The 21813-nt window shown below is 43.5% G+C and overlaps 1 protein-coding gene across 1 annotated transcript in view; it reads left to right on the top strand.

The window, feature by feature from the left end:
• The window catches only part of GTF3C1 (general transcription factor IIIC subunit 1), a 1928973-nt gene that overhangs the window by 35945 nt on the left and 1871215 nt on the right, over positions 1-21813 (top strand). Inside the window, exon 2 of the mRNA XM_069210709.1 lies at positions 17687-17896. Within this exon, the coding sequence (XP_069066810.1) occupies positions 17687-17896 (210 nt within the window). The remainder of the gene's footprint in view (positions 1-17686; positions 17897-21813) is intronic.

Below are 21813 nucleotides of genomic sequence, written 5' to 3'. Positions count from 1 at the left end.
ATTTCACTAATGACCGAGCTGAAAACAATCTCTGGAATGCACTTCTTAGTTTAAAGAAGACATTTATTAATACTACTTCACCACGAGGTTCCTGAGAGAAGAGATTAGTAGGTTGGAGGCACATGATTAAAAATAGTCACAGCAATGAAAGGAAAATATATCAAAGTGATTCTCAATTGCAATGTACACAGCAAATATATGTGATTATATTATAGCATAACTTCAAAGCAAAGAACAAAAGTCAAAATTCATCAAAAACAAGCGTTGGAGGGTGGCCAGGTCTCCAAGGCCCATTCCTTTTCCCAAGGCTGATTAGAGGGGAAAAAAACAAAATACGCGTTCCCTTGTTATGCTAGGGTGTGGTGAGAACAAAATACAAAAAACACAGCTTGGTCTACCATGTGGAAAAACGCAGCTCATCTGCAATATTTCAACTGCAATGTCTAACTCCACAATAAAGCCAGTAGGCAGCTAACCTAAATACAAAATGTAAGGTCTAATGCATAGTTAAAGCCAATAGGCAGCTAAACCGAATACAAAATGTAATGTGCTACTGGTGAACATTGAACAACTAATATGTGCGGTGGTGAAACACAAAGTCAGTGGTCAAACACACTTAATGGCATTACAATGTTACACAGGGATATGCAGTCCATTGCTGTTGGAATATGGTGGTTATGTAGGAAAGATCTTCTGTTTGGGGGTAATAAATTCCATAGCTTGAACGCAGGGAAAAATGTACCACCTATCGGGCTCGAAAAATCCACTCGACCACTCACATTGGCGAGTCTTATTTGATCAGGTCGAGCTATTTTTAATACTTACTTGTCCATTCTGGCGAGTTGACACTGAAAAGTTCTGTTTAGTTGAAAAGTGGAGGGGCAATAAAAGATGCCTTTAAATCTAATTCTTATGTCACATTTTCTCTGTGTTCACAGACTGAGGTCAAAAGTCAGTTTTTTTTTCTTGCAATTAATTTTCCTTCTGACTGCAGAGTTCCTGGACTTCATAAGGTGAACTCTGTGACCTGCTGCTTAGAATGTAAAATAAGAGAATATAGGGTATCTGGTTTTTCCTAACACACAACATTTAAATGACTAAACCAACTGTGCAAACATTTCAAAATATATTTCAGTAGTTGCGAAAGCCCTTTTTTTGTATTTGTCTGATCAAAAAATATTTAACTACGATTAAAACAAACCACAATACTTTGTGTTTTTATGCAAAGGATATGTTTTCTGAAATCCAATTTTCACAGATTATTAATACACCATATAGTTCTATCAGTAAAGCTGCAAGTTAGTGGAGAGGTTTTTGGACATTTCTTGGAAAGTTACTATGTGTAGATGACAACATTTTACCCCATTATGGTTTAGTAATACGTTTATTAAAATTGAATGTTTAAACAAACTGAGAAACACTCCTTTCTGATGGAAATGTTAGTAAACTAAAAGAAGCCCTAGGTTATGTGAGTTAGAAGACCTCATGGGTATGTGGGCTAGATTCTTGTGATGCATGCAGCAAACTTTAGTCTCCTTAAACAAGAGTTTTGTTGTACTGCAGAAATGCTGAGCTCACGTATTTGAAGGCGCAATCATATGTGAGAATAAATAAAAAGGTGACTCTGTAAACTGTTTGCCTAGGATCACACAATATGAGACCCGTTTACGGGTCAAGTACATTAGTTAGGCCGAGTAGATTATTCAAGTTACTTGACAGGCAGGTCTAGTGGCATTTTTATGATTTTTTGAGCCCTGCCTATTGTCTTTTTCTTGTTTGGTGGGGTTTTGACGTGGGGTGCCAATCTTGAACAGAGGTTTCTTTACTAAATGTATTTGGTGATTCTATTCTTGATGAAAAGTGGTCCTGTTCCATGTGTTGGTTTGTGGGTGATACAGAGCAGCTTGAAGGTAGATATTCTGACAACCTGTAACCAATGTAGGGCCAGAGGAGATGTGGGTTTGTGACTTTACATGCAGGAGTAGTCAGGCAGCAGAGTTCTGAATGCGTTTTAGTTTTTTCATGGTAGATAGAGATGATCCATGGTAGAGGCCATTCACGTAATCCAGTTTAAACAGTACAGTACCAGAGAGATAGTAGCCTGGACCTAGTGTGGAAATCCAAGTTGGGGGAAGATGTGTTGCAGAGTTTTCACGTTGATGAACCTTGATCTTGCTAATTTGTCGACTTGGGCATTCATTGTTAACTTGGAGTCCACGGTACTTCCAAGGTTTCTAACTTCCTTAGATACTTTACCAGGTCCCAGATCGTCATGCCAGGCTGAGAATGAGTCATAATTTTTCCAGTCGCCAGTGTATTTCTGTTTTTGGATGCATTCAGATAGAGATGGCTCCATGTCATCCACTGATCAACTGCTCTGAGGCAACTGAAGATTTGTGAGATTCCAATGTCTTCGGGCACTCTAGTTTAAGGAGTATTTGTGTCATCTGCATAGTTGTAGAATGTGAGTTGGAATTCATTTATCATTTCCCATAATTACTTAATATAAATGTTGAAGATCATGGATGAGATATTGAGCCTTGAGGGACCCCTGCATTTGTGAAGTAGGGTCTGATGAAAAAGGGGGAGCATGGATGACATTTGTTCTGTTATGAAGATAGGATGTGATCTAGTTGCAAGCAGTCCCCTCTATGCCGGCTTCATAGAGTCTTTGTTTTGGGGTGCCATTGCCAACTGTGTCAAAGGCAGCTGAGAGATGCATGAGAAGTAATGTAGTAACTCCATTGTGGTCTACTGTGTTTTTAAGATCATGCCAGATAGCGATGAGGGCAGATTCAGTGCGTCTTCCTTAGCGGAATCCAGTTTGGTAGTCTAAAAGTATAGAGTTATCTTCAATGAACTGACATCTGTGTGAATGCTGCTCTTTCTATCAGTTTGCCCAGGAAAGGTCAATTTGTAATACACCTGTAATTGTTGGGGTCGGGAAACACCCAGAAGAAAGAGTTCGGAACCACGAGGTTGTGAAAAACGAAAGCGAAACAATGCTTTTGTTTTCCATGACTCCCTGGTTTCGGTACCTTAACCACGCATGTCTGAACAACGTACATGCGTGGTTAAGGTACAGAAGGGAGGCGGGGTGGACGCGGTGAAGGAAGAGATAAGTTGGACTGGGGCTGTTTTGGGGGGGTGGGTGATTAGGGTTTAGGGGGGACAGGATTTAGGTTTTAGGGGTGGGGTGGGGACTAAGGGTATTTTTCGTTTTTGGGGTGGGGGGCTGGGGGTGATTAGAGTTTGGGGGAGGTCAGGGTTTAGGTTGGTGGGGTGGGGGGCTGGGGTGGAAGCAGGCTGGGTCGTACATGCTGATTGGTAATGCCTTTACCAGGAATGCGCTTACAACGGTAAAATCGTTGTAAACTCATTCGTGGTAAAGGCATTCGTGTTTAGAACAAGGTCGTTGTTCCGACCTCGTTGTTGAGCCACGGGTGGTTTAGGCACCCATGGTTCCAACATATAACCGTTGAGGTCATGTGAGTCCAGTTTTTTTCTTTAATAATGGGTGTATGTATGCCTTTTTAAGGTCTTCAGTAAAGATTCCCACAGTTAAAGAATTATTGATGATGATTCTTACTGGTGTGGCAGCAGAGGTAGATAAAAGAAGGTTCTTGAAGATGTGTCGTAGGAAGGCCTGCTAGCTTTGACCGGATCTATACATTCACTTGTGATATTTGTTTGAAGAAGTTCAGAGGCAAGGTTGGCTCACTCTTGGAGTGGATTTTTGGAAACTGGTTTGGGTCTGGTGGTTTTGCGTGGTTTTGTTTTAAATAGGGGTCCAAAGTGTCTGTCTTGGTTGTGTAATGGTTTGCCTGTGAATTCTTGAGTAATGTGTGTGTGAGGTTTTATTTTTGTGGAGTAGTGAGATGAGATTGTGATGAATTTCTGTGACGGATTTAGATGGAAAGTACAGTTGATGAGTAGAAGTTGAATGATAAAGCGTGTGGTGATGTGATTTGGAGGACAGTGTGAGCAGATGTGCAGGGGTTAGGAGTGTTTGTATTCGATCTGGTAGCAGGACGCGATGTCTGGTAGTGTGACGACTGCTATGTGTTTTTTGGTAAAAAGAGGCGTGGTGGTGTTGGTGTATATGAGAGGGTTGACTATAGGGATTGTGGTGGTGGAAACGGATCTTTTAGGAGTAAGCGGATAGAGCTGGTGTTTTGAATGAATAGGGAATGTGCGTATGAAGGGTTTGAGGTTACATATAGTGTAGGTTTATATTGTGTTGTTGATGTTTGGATTTGATAGTGGTATAGAGTGGTAAATAGTGAAAGTACCAGTATGCGGTAGTAGGACTAGAAAGGTGTATAGATGCGATTTGTTTATTAGTGGTTGTTGAAACATTAAAATGTTGATAGTTTGTTCTAAATAGACGGTGTGTGTCTGCTAAGATAAAGTTTGCGGATGTGGGTGGCTTAAGGTGGTTGCTGGTAAATGGAATAAAGGGCAGCATCTCTGGGCTTAGGCCCGCCCCAAACCGGCAACTGCCCTTGTCCTCTCTGCCTTTAGCCTTGACACCCGTGCTGAGATGCCCTGAGCCCTAAAGTTAAATAGCCCTAATGATCATGTGGCCTTGGACCAATTGGACCCTTGCCCTAGACCCAAAAGGAGGCCTGACCCTATTAACCAGTCACAACCCTAGCCACCAGGCAAATAGGAACCCTAGCCCTAGGAACCAATCAGAACACAGATGCAGCACCCAAAAGGGAACCTGTTTAAGGAGCATGTGACCAAGGGCCTGTGCAGGTAGAAGGGGAAGTAGTCTGGCCTTCTCAGATGCTGCCTGTGGGCCACTTAATAAAGCACGAGCTGGTGTGCAGGGGGCAAGCAGGTGCTCCTGAAGCCAGAATCACCTTGGATACAGATAGGCCTGCTACACACTTTGTAGCTCCATTTCAACCCTGCAGGTAAGGCCCAAAAATAAAACCACAAATATTGCTTTTCGCACACTTATAAAACATTTGTTTTTAGCCAAAATGAGCACTAAATACACTTTCCAAGCACCATTGAAACCACAAAGCAGATTAAGCAGTCTCTTAAAAACACTTTTCTGATGGATACATCTACTGTGGATTCCTTGCCTTTTTAATACTCCCAATGTGCCAGCATTCTATGGAAATGTTTTCTTTCTAGCTCTCCACGTTGACAAGACTGTCCCAATGGAAGGGCTCCACACGCAACTCCATCTGAGCTTTAAAAAGTCCTTGCTGGTGTACTGATGTCCGTTCCTTTTATTCAATCCTTTGATGCTAATGGTTTTTCTACCTTTCCAGGTATTACACTGTGTCAAAGAAGCTTTGCCGTTTTTTTTTTTTTTTTTTTTTTTTTTTTTTTTGTGTGCGACAATGTCTCCGCAGAAGAAATTTGGCTTTAAGCCTTGTAGGGAGTGTGGGGGTCATATGTCTGTTACTGACTCTCACGTGAACTTCTTTTGGTGCCTGGGTTCCGACCACTACCAGCTCTTCATTCCAGAGTTTGAACCTGAAGGCACTTGAAGAGAGAAGCGAAGCTGCTCCTGGCAAAGGCCAAGAAGGAAAAGCGAGGTTGTTAAAGATCCAGACCTCGAGAGGAGTCTTCATCTCGGTCATCTCATGCTCATAAAAAGCGGCGTTGCCACAGTTCTCTGTGTCACTCGTCTTGAGCTATCGGATTCAAGGAGCGTAAGGCCATGGCTAAGTCTCTGGATCTCCAGTCTCTCTCTCTCCTCGGCCTATAGACCTTTCAGAAGATTTAAAGGGTTTGGCTGCGGCTTCTCCTTTTGTAGGGAGGCAGCAGTTCCAGGGACAACAATCTGCCAAACCCCTCCAGGCCCTACAGGGGATGGGGAAGACTTGGGCAATGTGGTGCAGCCCAGCAGCCTTCCTCCTCCTCTACTTCATCTTGTGCTGGGAACCTGCCAGGAAAGCAGCCCTAGTTCTTCTCCTTTCAGCAGCATGTGTTGGCCACAGGGAGAAGGTTGATTCATTTTCTTCAAGAATGGGAGTCAATAGTATCAGACTCATGGGTGTTGAGCATTTCAAGGCGGCTTTCCTGCCAAAGTTGGTGATTACTTTTCATTTAGGGCAGTCCATCCTCCTTTTACCCTCTTCCCCATCCCTGCACGGTCTAGATCCAGAGAGAGTGGTGAGCTTCTGTGTGGATAGGATGAGAGAGTTCGGGACAAATGAACAACTTTTCATTGGCTATGTGGGTAAAATAAAGGGCAAAACGTCCACAAAAATACGCTATTAAGGTTGGTCATTCTTTGTATTAAAGTATGTTATTCACTGACAAAGAAGGATCTTCCCACGGGTATTAGCTCATTCTACCTGTGCTAAGTCAACTACTACTTCCTTGGCTAAAAGTGTACCTGTTCTGTATTTTTGCAAAGCAGCAGTATTTGGTTGCTCTTCTTTGTAAATTAGGTTTTAGATATATACGGTTTTAATGTGTATAATTAGTTTATTTTATATTTTTAACAGGAAGTTGGGGGTTGAATGGATGATTGGATTTCATTTACCTTTCCTTCCTTTCACCTATTTAGAACTTCGCGTGGTGTTTTGGGCGATGGATACGCAGATAAGGATTTTTTTTATATTTCCTTTAGCACGTTTTTTGTTCTGTTCAATGCTGGTTGAATAACTAGATAATAACTTATTTTTGTTGTATTTCTGTATAGGTTTGTTTATTACTTTGGAGGAAGTAGGAGTTTATTATGTAGACATCTTATGAATAATTGGTGAATCTGGAATGGGGGTAGTATATATATTTGTATTACCGTATTTAGTATTTATGGGCTTTCAGATGATAATTTATCTATATTTATATGAAGGTCGTACAGTTTGGGTTACTTTAATGTATTTTTTTATTTCTCTTCCCAGAGTTGAGGGTAACATATGTAACATTATTTGAAAACAATTTACATATTTCTCTTGCATACTAATTGGATAAAATAATTGAATGATATTTTCTGATAAATGATATTTACGATTGTATATTGATGAATTATTGAAGTATATCTTTTAATGCTTGATTAGTAAGAGATTTTTATGGTTAATTGCTTTTGTACTCTGTTCTATGTTTTTACTTTTTCCAGTCCTATTTTTATACAACTGAATGTGTTATATTTAAATGTTGTTCGATTGGTGCTCAAATTCACGTGATCAAGGCTGTGTTGACAGCTGAAACGCGTAATAAGCTTTTGCTTTACTTTTTTTTTAAAGTCCTGAGTGCGCATTCTTCATCGTTTTTTTTGTTTGGATTTTTTATATATATATATATATATATATATATATATATATATATATATATATATTCTTGTGTTGAGTTTGCACATGTACTTGTGATGTTAGTGTTCACCCGTTTGACTCAAAGGCACAGTAAAAAAAAAAAAAAAAGGGGGTGAAACTAACAGCACGCCGGTGAGGACTTCTTATGGCTCCGATGACCTCAGACGGAGTCGCATGTGGAGCCGTTCCATTGTGACGTCCTCGTCGACGTGGAGATATAGAAAGAAAAGAAATCTGTTGAATGCTGATGCATTGGGAGCATTCAAAAGGTGAGGAATCCACAGGTGATACTGTATTCGCCAGAAAAAGCATTACTAAAGGTAACTTGTTCGTTAGGGGAAAACCAGGAGAGAAGTTTAAATAGCCACAGGTAGAAGAAAAAAGCAGTTTTTAAAACTACTAATCGCACATAAACCAAGAGATAAATGTTAACAGTCACCGCTAAAGAAAAAGGGCTAGGGATATAAATCATCTTAATGTAATGCCTCAGCACTTTTGCAGCCATTACTTGTGCCATCCTAGGTTGTTTTTAAAGTGGCAATTTTATTTTTAATATTTTGAGCTTATTTTTAGTGTGCAGAATTACTTAACTTGTGATGTCCATTTTTTACGCCTGGGGTTAACCAAGACCTTTATATTTTCCTGAAATTAAATATTTATCTATAGATGCATTCAGCCAGCCCCTTTTTTCCATGGTCTGTTGTTGGGTTGTTCACATTTTTCTTCCACTCACTACAGCTTTGTGCTGTGAATCTGGCCACTTTGGCCAGTGGCTAACTTCCCTGTGAGCGATGGCCTGGCCTGCAGCTCCTTCACAAAGAGCACATCTGTAATTCCCTTAATTTCCCTGGACTACTATGATGATGTTGTAGGAGTCTGGCCTGGTTTGTAGTGGGTACCTAAGGTATTTACACCTTTTGCAGCCATTTTCCAATCAGTTCATTGTGCCAAACAGAACCGCCATCTTTGTGTGCGGTCTAGTTGTTTCCTGTTTCCTGTTTCCTGTTTCCTGTTTCCTGTTTCCTGTTTCCTGTTTCCTGTTTCCTGTTTCCTGTTTCCTGTTTCCTGGGCCCATAAAAGAGCCCATGAAGCGGACGCGCAGCGGACACGCCGAAGGCGTGCCAAAGGCAAGCCAGACGGCACCCGTCAGCGCCTGGCTGGGCCCAGGGCCAGGAAAGGCTGTAAGCTTAGCCCCTGAGAGCCTAAGCTATTCCAGGCAATCTCTTGTGGTCCTTAATAACAACACAGTGACTTCCGGTCAATACCTGACTATAACCCCCTTCCCCCTCTAACCTATTTGCCTTCAATTGGTGATTCTCATCAATCGAATCCTCAGTCTATATTGCTGCTTAACTGTCTTTCCTTACCTGCATACAAACTATATATTCATTCTTTGTTAAATGACTGTGCTCCAGAGGCTCTGTTTTTGACAGAAACATGGCTCTCTGAGGACTCCACTCCTGACAGTTATGTCCCTTCCCTCAAGTTACCCCCTACAGCACCTAGATAGACCTCACAGAAGAGGAGGAGGGATTGGAATAATTTACAAGAATTCTATTCACTGTCGTTCCCACCCTCTCTGTATCCCAGACTGTTGAAAGCATGGCCTTCTTTTTGACAATAGATGCCACCTTCACTTTTTCTGGTATCCTAATTTAGTGTCTTCCGGGCCCCCATGGTAGGTTTTTGCAGGCTCTGCCTTAATGTGTGGCAGAGTTTGCTTGTAAATATTCAAATTGTACCATTTTAGGGGATTTTAATATTCAGGTAGAGGAACCTCACAATGCTTCCGTCAAGACCTTACTCACAGATTTAGCAGCATTGGATTTAACACAACTGATATCAGGCCCCACTCACCTTCTTGGTCATATAATCGACCTAGTGTTTAGTAATCTCCCTAAACTACTAGCCCAGGCTCCTCTTCCTCTGGTTTGGTCGGACCATTTTTTTAAATGGTTTTTACTCTTCCCCACCCAACCTCCTGTACATAATCAGCCTTGTGCAAAATTAATGGGACGTCAGTGGTCAAAGCTGAAGAACGATGACTTGATGGACACATTAACGAACCAGTTTACCTCCTCCACTCTTCCCCAACACTATACAGCTGAGGGTTTGACAAATGGATTCTGCAATCCCTAGATATTATTCTACCCACTAAACTATGGTTAAGACCTTTCGGATAAACGATTCATCTTGGTTTACTCCCCATCTTCTGGACTTAAAAAAAAATTAATGTAAGTGGGTGGAGAGAAAGTGGAGGAAATCATATGATACTGGTCTCAAGAGATTATAGGAATATGATTCGGTCTTTCCATTCGGAAATTAAGACGGCACAAGCCTCCCATTATACCTCCAGGATCGAACGATCCTCACACTCTCCTAGAGAGATATTCTCTATCTTTGAGGAAATGAATAAGCTTCCTCCAGTCAAGAACATAGTAGAGGGCTCTCAGGCACATAGTAATGATTTAGCCTGTTTTTTTCAAAAGAAACCTGCTGACATCCAAGCAACTTTTCCTAGTAATTCTTGCACTGAGGATGTTTGTCCTTCTTCCTGATGATCACCCCCTCGAGCCTCACTCTCCGCTTTCCAGCCTCTGACTACCGCTCTAGTAGATAAATATCTGGGCTCCATAAAATCCAGATCTCCTCTGGACCCCCCCCCCTCCCAAACCCCCACCTTCTATCTTAGCTCTATGATCCTAAGTTATATCACCGGTGCTTATGTACAATTTGAATGAAACATGGGCATGTCGCACAGTAATGGAAATATGCGGTAGTTAAGCCTCGTTTTTTTTTATTTTTATTTTTTATTTTTTATAAATAATCTTGACACAGCTTCACTATCTAATTATAGACCAATTGCTCTTCTTCCCATTCTGTCAATCGAGAAACATTTCAACTCTCAGGTTTTCTAGAGGAACATAATCTTCTTCATAATACCCAAATGTGATTCAGACCGCTCCACAGCACCAAAACACCCTTGTTGGCTGTCACTGAAGACACTACACGATGTGTGGATGTTGGCGGATATGCAGCAATCATTTTTATTAGATCTAAGCGCCGCTTTTGACACAGTAGATCATAAAGTTCTTCTTCGCAGAGCCTCTCAAGGGGGAATTGAAAGTACCTGCCTCAATTGGCTTTCTTCATATAAGTCAAATAACTTCAAGTACTGGATCATTCCTATTATTCTGAAACCTTCCCGCTGGCCTGTGGGGTTCTACAGGGTTCTTCATTAAGCCCTACGCTCTTCAATGTTTATATGGCCCCCTTGGCAAAGATTGTGGAACCCCATGGATTGTCCCTTGTGTCTTATGCCAATGACACTCAATTAGTTTTTTTCTTTTTCTACTGGGACCGGGTTAGATTTTGCCACTGTCTCTTCATGCCTATCTGATGTCGCTAAATGGATGGCGAACAGCAAACTTAAGTTAAATGAGGAAAAAACTGAGGTTATGTTAAGACATTTTTCATGTTTGAAGCCACCTGCCTTAGTCTCAGCTGGACTAAATAACCTTCCATAGCCCAAAGATAGTTTGGCTAGGTTTTTGGCTGGACTCTCGCCTCACAATGGAATGCCACTCGAAAAAATTGGCGGATACTTGCTTTTACTTACTGAGGACCTGTAGGAAGATTTTCACATTTCTTTCTTTTGTAGCTAAAAGGCTTATTGTCCAGGCCCTGATACTGTCTCGCCTAGACTGTGGGAATGTTTTGTTCTTCAGTTCTCCTTCCTATGTTCTAAAGCGACTACAGGTGGTGCAGAATGCTGCTGCCCACCTTCTAACGGGTACCATGAGACACCACTCTGCTAAATCTGCTCTGTGTTCTCTTCACGGGCTCCCCTTTGAACTGCGCATTAACTTTAAAGCTGCCTGCCACAGGCATATTATAACTCCTTACAACCCCCAGAGATCACTCAGATCTTCCTCTGCATTTTTGATCAGTACTCTTCAGTTTAATAAAGTAAGATGGGGAGGCAGGTTGTTTGCCTTCAAGGCGGGTCACCTATGGAGCTTCGATCAGAAAACTCAGAACTTCAATTTCGTAAAAAGCTTAAGACCTTTCATTTTCCTGTATAGCCTGTCCGCTTTATCTGTTCAGTGGTAGCCATGCGCTTTACAAATATTTAAAAAAAAAAAAAAAAAGGCCTTTATTTTAGTGACACAAGGCCAAAAATATCTTGGAGGCAATACTCCTTCTGGAGGTAAGTATTATACACAATATATACACTAGTAACCAAAACCAGGTAAGTAAACAGTTCCCCCCTAGGCAAGTGTAGTGTGTGTAGAGGGGTGCCGGGAGTGCAGGAAAACACCAAAGGTAAGTAAAGTACCCCATCCCAGAGCCTAGGAAAGCAGGAGTAAAGTACAGCAAGTTTCCTCAGGACACACTACAAGTTGTGATTAAAGGATTTTTCAAGAACCAAGCAAGACTGCAATCAACAAATGATGGATTCCTGGACCTGACCTGTGGAGAGAGGAGACCAAGTCCAGAAGTCGAAAAAGATTCCTGGAAGGACAGAAGCCCCTTCCAACCTAGAAGATGGTGCAAAAGTGGATTCTCCGGTAAGAAGAGCACCAAAGAAGGTGGCTGCGGGTTCTTGCTGGGTGCATGTGATGTCCCACGTCGAGTTGTTGGATGCAGGCTGTGTGCATCACTGGATTCCGCCAACAAGCCTTGGTTCAAGCAAGTACACACTTTGCATCAAAAAGAAGCTGCTTGGACCCAGGAGGGTCCTGGGGTGCGGGTCTCCCCAGTGGACTGAGGAGACAGAGGGGGCTCTCAGCACTTCAGAGAGCTCTCAGACCAGGGAGCACCCACGGGAGTCCCAGAACACGGGGACAAAGAAGATGCAAAGTGCGGTCATCGCAGCACTACAAAGGAAGGTCCCACGCCACCGGAAAACAACTCAGCAAGTTGTGTGTCGCAGAATGGAGTGCTGGGGACCTGGGCTACACTGTGCACGAAGGATTCTTGGAAGAAGTGCACAAGGAGCTGGAGATGGTGCACAGGGCTACTGTCGCAGCATGGGGAGGCAAGCCAAATCTGGAGAGCTGGCCCTTAGTACAGTCTGAGTCATGTTGGTCCATCACCTGTGTTCTAGGGAGCACTCTCGTCGTCAGGAGAGGTGTCCCAGAGTACTAGTTGTCGTCACAGAAGCAGCGAAGTGACTTCGTCCCCCAACTGGTGTAGGAGGCTGGCCTGGCTTGTAGTGGGTACCAAGGGGTACTTACACTCTGTACCAGGTCCAGTTATCCCTTATTAGTGTAGAAGAGGTGTTTCTAGCAGCTTAGGCTGATAGAAGGTAGCTATAGCAGAGCAGCTTAGGCTGAACTAGGAGACATGCAAAGCTCCCACTATACCACTAGTGTCATATGCACAATATCATAAGAAAACACAATACACAGCTATACTAAAAATAAAGGTTCTTTATTTTTATGACAATATGCCAAAAGTATCTCAGTGAGTACCCTCAGTATGAGGATGCCAAATATACACAAGATATATGTACAGAATACCAACAATATGCAGTAATAGCAAAAGGAAGTAATGCAAGCAGTGTAAAGTTACAATAGATTGCAATAGGAGCACATAGGTATAGGGGCAACACAAACCATATACTCCAAAAGTGGAATACGAACCACGAATGGACCCCAAACCTATGTGAGCTTGTAGAGGGTCGCTGGGACTGTAAGAAAACAGTGAGGGTTAGAAAAATAGCCCACCCCAAGACCCTGTAAGGTAGGTGTAAAGTGCACCTACAACCCCCAGAGAGCACATAAGTCGTGATAGGGGGATTCTGCAAGGAAAACCAACACCAGCAAAGCAACAACAGTGGATTTCCGGACCTGAGTACCTGGAAGAGAAGGGGACCAAGTCCAAGAGTCGTGACAGTGTCGAGAGTGGGCAGATGCCCAGGAAATGCCAGCTGAGGGTGCAAGGAAGCTGCCACCGGATGGAAGAAGCTTTGTGTTCTGCAAGAACGAAGAGGACTAGGAACTTTCCCTTTGGAGGATGGATGTCCCACGTCGTGAAGAAGCTTGCAGAGGTGTTCCCACGCAGAAAGACCGCAAACAAGCCTTGCTAGTTGCAAGGGTCGCGGTTAGAGTTTTTGGATGCTGCTGTGGCCCAGGAGGGACGAAGATGTTGCCACTTGGATGAGGAGACAGAGGGGGCGCCCGGCAAGTCAGGGAGCCCTCACAGAAGCAGGCAGCACCCGCAGAAGTACCGGAACAGGCACTTGGAAGTGGAGTGAACCGGAGTCCACCCGAAGTCAGAAAAGGGAGTCCCATGACGCCGGAGGACAACTCAGAAGGTTGTGCACTGCAGGTTAGAGTGTCGGGGCCCCAGGCTTGGCTGTGCATCAAGGAAATCCTGGAAGAGTGCACAGGAGCCGGAGCAGCTGCAAATCACGCGGTACCCAGCAATGCAGTCTAGCGTGAGGAGGCAAGGACTTACCTCCACCAAACTTGGACTGAAGAGTCACTGGACTGTGGGAGTCACTTGGACAGAGTTGCTGAGTTCCAGGGACCACGCTCGTCGTGCTGAGAGGGGACCCAGAGGACCGGTGATGCAGTCTTTTGTTGCCTGCGGTTGCAGGGGGAAGATTCCGTCGACCCACGGGAGATTTCTTCAGAGCTCCTGGTGCAAGGAGGAGTCGGGCTACCCCCAGAGCATGCACCACCAGGAAACAGGTGAGAAAGCCAGCAGGATGAAGCGATACAAGGTTGCAGTAGTCGTCTTTGCTACTTTGTTGCTGTTTTGCAGGCATCCTGAGCAGTCAGCGGTCGATCCTTTGGCAGAAGGTGAAGAGGGAGATGCAGAGGAACTCTGGTGAGCTCTTGCATTCGGTATCTGAATAATTCCCCAAAGCAGAGACCCTAAATAGCCAGAAAAGGAGGTTTGGCTACCTAGGAAGGAGGATAGGCTAGTAAGACAGGTAAGAGCCTATCAGACGGAGTCTCTGACGTCACCTGCTGGCTCTGGCCACTCAGAGCAGTCCAGTGTGCCAGCACACCTCTAAATCCAAGATGGCAGAGGTCTGGGACACGCTGGAGGAGCTCTGGGCACCTCCCCTGGGAGGTGCAGGTCAGGGGAGTGATCACTCCCCTTTCCTTTGTCCAGTTTCGCGACAGAGCAGGGCTGGGGGATCCCTGAACCGGTGTAGACTGGCTTATGCAGAGATGGGCACCATCTGTGCCCATCAAAGCATTTCCAGAGGCTGGGGGAGGCTACTCCTCCCCAGCCCTGACACCTTTTTCCAAAGGGAGAGGGTGTAACACCCTCTCTCTGAGGAAGTCCTTTGTGCTGCCTTTCTGGGCAAGGCCTGGCTGGACCCCAGGAGGGCAGAAACCTGTCTGAGGGGTTGACAGCAGCAGCAGCTGCAGTGAAACCCCGGGAAAGGCAGTTTGGCAGTACCCGGGTCTGTGCTAGAGACTCTGGGGATCATGGAACTGTCTCGGGGTGACAATTCCATGATCTTAGACATGTTACATGGCCATGTTCGGAGTTACCATTGTGACGCCATACATAGGTAGTGACCTATGTATAGTGCACGCGTGAAATGGTGTCCCTGCACTCAGAAAGTCCGGGGAATTTGCCTTGAACAATGTGGGGGCACCTTGGCTAGTGCCAGGGTGCCCACATACTAAGTATCTTCCAGGTGAAGGTTAGACAAATAGGTGACTTATAAGTTACTTAAGTGCAGTGGTAAATGGCTGTGAAATAACGTGGACGTTATTTCACTCAGGCTGCAGTGGCAGGCCTGTGTAAGAATTGTCAGAGCTCCCTATGGGTGGTAAAAGAAATGCTGCAGCCCATAGGGATCTCCTGGAACCCCAATACCCTGGGTACCTCAGTACCATATACTAGGGAATTATAAGGTTGTTCCAGTATGCCAATGTGAATTGGTGAGATTGGTCACTAGCCTGTTGGTGACAATTTGGAAAGCAGAGAGAGCATAACCACTGAGGTTCTGGTTAGCAGAGCCTCAGTGAGTCAGTTAGTCATCACACAGGGAACACTTATGAGCACTGGGACCCTGGCTGGCAGGGTCCCAGTGACACATACACTAAAACAACATATATACAGTGAAATATGGGGGTAACATGCCAGGCAAGATGGTACTTTCCTACAACTGGAGATTACTTTGGTTCTTCTGGTGTAGGGTGAAGACATGCAGTCCTCAGAGCGTGCACACCTTGGAAACTGTTGCAAATACTGGCTGGAGCTGAAGGTGCAGGTCACATGAGTTATCCTGGATACTTTGTTGCAGTTACAGTGGTTCCCGGAGCGGTCTGCAGTTGATCCGATGGTCAGAAGCTGAAGCAGAGGATTCCTGGAGGAGTCTTGCAAGCTGAATCTGAGGAAACACCCAGAGGAGAGACCCTAAATAGCCCTGAGAGGGGGATTGGCTACCTACTCATGTATGCACCTATCAGTAGGGGTCTCTGACGTCACCTGCTGGCCACTCTGAGGTCTCCAGAGGGTCCCCACACCTTGGAATCCAAGATGGCTGAAGTCTGGGACACACAAGAGGAGCTCCGGGCACCACCCCTAGGGTGGTGATGGACAGGGGAGAAGTCACTCACCTTTTCTTTGTCCAGTTTTGCGGCAGGACAGGGAATTGGGGGGCCCTGAACTGGTGTAGACTGGCTTATGCAAGGAGGGCACCAGCCGTGCCCTTAAAAGCATTTCCAGAGGCTCTGGGAGGCTACCCCTCCCAAACCTGTATCGCCTATTTTCCAAAGGGAGAGGGTGTAACACCCTCCTCCCAAAGGAAATGCATTGTTTTGCCTTCCTGGGATTGAGCTGCTCAGTCCCCAGGAGGGCAGAAACCGTCTGTGAGATGGCAGCAGCTGGGGCTGCAGTGGAAACCTCAGAGAGATGGTTTGGCAGTACTGGTCCTTGGTGGAGCCCCCAGGGTGCATGGGATTGGCCCCCTCCCCATCCATCCCCCCACCACTACCAGATTTGGAATAGGGGGACAATTCCATGATCTTAGACACCTCACATGGCCGTATTCGGAGCTACCATTGTGAAGCTGCATATATACATTGCCATATGTAGTGCGCATGTGTAATGGTATCCCCGCAATCATGAAGTCTGGGGAATTGGCCCTGGATAACGTGGGGGCACCTTTGCTAGTGCAAGGGTGCCCTCACACATAGAAACTTTGCACCTAGCTTTCAGTAAATGAATGTTAGACATATGGATGACTTATAAGTTACTTAAGTACAGTGAAAATGGCTGTGAAATAGTGCACACACTGCTGTGGCAGTCCTGAAGAAAGGTTGGTCTGAGCTCCTTCTGGGTTGCAAAAGAAATGCTGCAGCCCATAAGGATCTCATGGAACCCCAATGCCCTGGGTACCTAAGTACCATACACTAGGGACTTATAAGGGGGGTCCAGTGTGCCAAATGGATTTGGAATATGAAGTCACTAAATGATAGTGACTAATTTGGTAAGTGTAGAGAGCATAAGCACTGGAGTTCTGGTTAGCAGAACTTCAGTGACACAATTAAGCATACTGACAACACGCACATAGGCCGCAAACTATGAGCCCTGGGGTCCTGGCTAGCAGGATCCCAGTGAGACAGGCAAAACATACTGACAAACAGGCAGAAATTGGGGGTAACATGCCAAGAAAGATTGTACTTTCCTACAGATGTGTCTTTTGAAAAAAGCAAATTTTCAACTATAATTTTTTTTTTTTTTAAATATTGATATAGGCTCTCACACCAAGCATTAGAGAAGTCTGAGGGCCGGCAGCCAAATCCAAACAGATCAGCTTTGCAAGTGCTTGTTTTCTTGCGCTATAAGAATTGCCTTCTGTGTATTCTAAACAAAGTCTTTGTCTGCATTTGGTAAGATTAGCTGTGTTGGGTTAGAATGCATTCACAGATTGTGTTGACAACTGCACATTAGCATTGGTCACAGGTTTTTTTGCTTATGTGAAATTCATAGAGACATAGGCCTAGCAGACTCCCCCCGCCCCCCTCACGTGTAGTCTTTTAAGTTGCCCCTTAAACAATCTGAGTTGTATGGTGTTTATTACACTCTGCTTACTGGGTGTGATACAATACTCATTCCTGGCCACATTTTGTAGCTGAAAAAAACATTAATTTCTCAGACATGCAGACTTCATGCATTAAGCACCCAGAAGTTGGAATAAGTGGAATTTATCCAAACCCAAGAGTATTGGATTTTATCAGCTGCCAAAAAATTCCAACAATTGCTCCGGAACACTTGTGATTTGACCCCAAGTAGGAGTTTTAGGGTTTATATTGTGGATTCTGTTTTTTTAAACATTTGAGAGTAATGCATTTTTTCATAGTAGAAGTTGCTCAGTTGGTATTTAAAAGGTTTTTTTTTTTTTTTTTTTTACCTTGTTTCAGATATGAAGAAATTGATTTTGAAACTGGAATTCTGGAGTCAAAGAGGGAGACTTCAACTGAGAAGGATATTTATCCTATCTACATGGTTCTGGATGGAAAATGGGGCATCCAAGGTTCTTGTCAGTTTTTTGATGAGAGAATATGTGTTACAGATCAAATAAGAACCAAGACTTTACAGCCCTGTTATACGCTAGCAGCAACTGTTGAAAGGTATGTATAAATGCCAACGAGGTTGCACTTTAATTTTGTAAAATTTATTTCACAGTTATGATTGCTGATCCGTCTCTCTTCTTTTACTGATGTATCAATTTGTGAGGTCCCTCAGAGCACCAATAATGGACTGTTCTGCTCCTGACTGCTTCATGAACAGTCAGCAGATTCTTCCAAATAAACAGCAACTAATTACCACATTTAACTCTAGGGTTTTAAACCTTTCCCATTGTGTAGAATATCCCTGTTCCCAACTCTTCTCCCTAGGGTCTTACTGATTGGGGCTTGGATCCAAGAAAAGCACCGGGTGGTGGTTGATTACTCCATAGCCGCATCTAATTGGAGCACTCTTATTAGACACCCTTGCTTTGTGCTTGTTAGAGTCGGCCTAACATTTTAATTTCATTGAAAATACTATGGTCTAATGAAGTAAGTCCAGCCCCAATCCTTGGGAGCTATGTTATTTAATGCTTTCTGACTTGTGGATTCCCCTAACTCCTCTAGCCTGTCTACCCCAGTAACCTGCCCACTTCTTTTCCAATTTGTTCCTTCAGAGCCTTTGTGTAACTAGTAATCTTTTTTGGGAATGGTGCACCCTGTAAAAGTTATTTTGAGCTTCTGCAAGGGCAGTTTCTCTGCCTGCAGTAAGGTCTGTGTCTCTGCTGCTCTGAGCTTGCCAGCTATCTTGTAGTATCCCTGATTTATTACATCTGTAACCACAGTGCAGTCTCTCTCCTGTAGCTGTGGGAATGTTCTGGTTATTGCAAAGGAGCATGGGGGACCTTGAGCAGTGTCGTAGAGACTTATTTCAAGTATCCCTATTACTCTGCTTGCTCAGTGCAGAAAAAAACGATTGGGTACTATAAAGGGATCCTAATCCAGTTAGCAGTTAAGCTTCAAGAGAATAACTTTCCTGAACTTCATGTGACAGACCAGGACAGAGTGACAAGCCAGTTTGGGTAAAATGTTCACTTTCTAGACTCTTACATTGCTCGATAATTTTCTGAGCTTTTGCATTTTGATGCAACACTATTGGTTTCACGCTTGAAGCAAATAGCCCAGAACATGCCTGAGTAATATATGCTCTGTACAGAGAGTGCAAACCCTGAACAGTTTCCTCACTTATTCAGTGACCTGAACATGAGCATCGCTACTGTAACTGCACAAAGTTGCAGTTTACTTTGGGCTCCTGCCAAGGCAATCTGAGGTCCTCTAAATCTACTTGGCCAGTTTCTGCACCCACTGGAAGAATGTTTGCTTCTTAAAAGACTAAGAAGGGGATTTTTCTAAAACTGGCAAACCCCCCTTCTTGAGGCACACCAGGCATACGTCAAAGTCTTTCTAACTTGTGGTCCTGGTCTTGCTTGCTGACAATTTCCACAAGGGAATATTTATGAACTTTCTCGCTAACCATACTCTTACGCTTGGGTAGATATAAACAGTAAATATAACAGAAAGATACAGGTGTCAAAGAATGAAAGGTTTATAGGTGCAGAGAAAAATTAAAAATTGGATTCTTGCGTATCAGTGTCATTAACTGAACAGTGACTAGGTGGGAAAAGGCACAGTGGGATCACATTGACCTTACAAGTTGTATACATGGGACATGGAAACTATTTTCAGTCCGCGTAAAAAAAAAAAAAATATATATATATATATATATATTCTGACAAAGGGACTAATATGCCTACCCCGCTCTATTCAACACATTAGGCAGGTGGCTAGGATGCAAAGGCTTCAGTCTTGGAATACACGTAGGTTTTGAAAGGAGCCCTACTATTTAGGGTCGCGCCTTCTACAGACCGGACAGTTTCCATTGAAATGGCCACAAACCTTCCCACTAACATGAAGTTTTACTGATAAGACTACATAGTGGAATAAACTGTGTGGAGATTGGATTTCAGCAAAAATCTCATTTGCACATCACCAAGTAAAGTGTAATTTGTTTTCATCCTATTAAAATCTTAGTTACTATCACACGACTTAAAAAAAAATGTTTCCCTGCCTACTGAAATTATATTGTGAAGTATTTGTACAGTTAATTTACAAGCTATTTAAATGTGGTTAGAAAAAAAACAGACATCCTACATTCTACCCTTTCACACTTGTTGTATAGCACAGTTTCATTTTACATAATCATCTTACTTTTCAGTCAGAGTAAACACCAGGACAAAATTATCAGCAAATTGTAAGAAGACTTGAAGCTAACATTTGACCTCTATCTTTGAATGCAGAGCAAATGTCACAAGATAAAAACAAAAATTAAAGGCATCTTTAGTGCTCATTCACTTTCTGAGTGGACAGAATGTGTTCTTTGTCAGCTGCCAGAACGGGCAAGCAGTCCCTAAAAAAACTTTCCCTTATAAAATCAGACTGGGTGAGTAGATTTCCTCATGCCTTATATAAACGTGTAGTGCTTCACTGGCTCAATCATGATGGATTTTCAATTGTCCTTATCTCATCCACACCTTTTTATTTAGTCAAATCGGAAAGTAGCATATTAACAAATATACAAAATAAACCATACATTCTGTGTCAGACGATAAACTTACTGGCTCTTTACCTTTCCAACATTGATTGTCAACTGTACCCCAAATTCAGTGCTCATTAAATATCAGGTTGTCTCTCTCTTCTCCCTTATGCTTTGCCATATAGCCATTGAGATGGTGCCAAAAGTCTTTCAACCTAGAGCTAGAGGGTAGCAGTAGTGCATAGTTGTCAGTTGTATTGTTACAATAAATGAGGTTTCTAATACATTCTTTTACCATGGAAACGTCTTCCTTACGCCTCTTTCTGTTTGGCCAACAGTAATTACATTCCTATTAAACTTCATCCCTCACCTGCTCAGAGTACCATGCACATAGATCAGCAGTCATGGGTTGGCAGGTGTCAGAACAACTTCAGTCATTTTAGTCACAGTGATAAAGATGTGTGTCCAAAACCTAGATCTCGAGGCATGTCCATGCTAAATTCAGAAAATGGGCATCCTGGTAGTGACATCTGATATGTAATTTGCTTGTGAAAACGAAACTGTTATTATCTGCCTCGGTGGCGGGGAGATGAAGCGCGCTGCTAAGAGCTGGCTGGAGAAAGCAGCTGATTTCGTAGCCCGAGAAGAATGTTGAAGAAACCGGGTTAGACCTGTTCAACCTGTCTGTTTCGGTTGAGCGTGCCTGGGAGTGGGCGGCATGTAAGAAGTTAGAATGATCTTGGCGCAGGCAGTATCAGGAAGAGGATAAAACTGTCTACAAAAGGCATTGGGTGTTTTTTCACAAGATTATTAGGAAGACCCGGAGCACCCATTTCGCCCATTGTATCCAGGCAGCTAATAATGATAGTAAAGAGATCTTTAAAATTGTAATAGGTTTACTGATCCTAAAGCCTCCTTCCATTCATTAGAACCCAGCTAAATTCTTTGTGCTCACTTTTAGTGAGTTTTTTATTTTATTTTTAAGAACAAGGTCCTCAAAATACAGGCAAATAATTCTGACTCCCTTCAATTTTCTGGTGTAGAGAACGATTTCTGGGGGAATGCCCCAATTTGTCTCCTTTTCTGGTGGCCAAGGTGATATCTGCTTTCTCCCAATGTACTTTGGGAGCTCCCTCTGATTCGATTTACCAATCACATACTGAAATCGGTTGCTGAGATCATTGGCCCGGTCTATCACCACTTATTTGAAGCTTCTATTCGGTAAAGGACCTTCCAGAAGGAATGGAAACGGGCTGTCATTCCTCTGTTAAAGGCCAGTGCGGATCCTCAGTCACTGTCAAACTTTAGACCGGTTTCTCCATTACCGGCGGCGGACAAGGTCCTGGAAAGATTGGTTAATACACAACTGGCCACTTCTCTGGAGGACAACAATCTGCATCACCCCTCTTAATCTGGGCTCATATCCCGTCATAGCACCAAAATAGCT

Source organism: Pleurodeles waltl, chromosome 10, assembly GCF_031143425.1.
Source record: "Pleurodeles waltl isolate 20211129_DDA chromosome 10, aPleWal1.hap1.20221129, whole genome shotgun sequence".
NCBI classification, from domain to species: domain Eukaryota; kingdom Metazoa; phylum Chordata; class Amphibia; order Caudata; family Salamandridae; genus Pleurodeles; species Pleurodeles waltl.
Note: the sequence above shows the minus strand (reverse complement) of the source record. Positions and strands in the feature narration are given on the sequence as shown.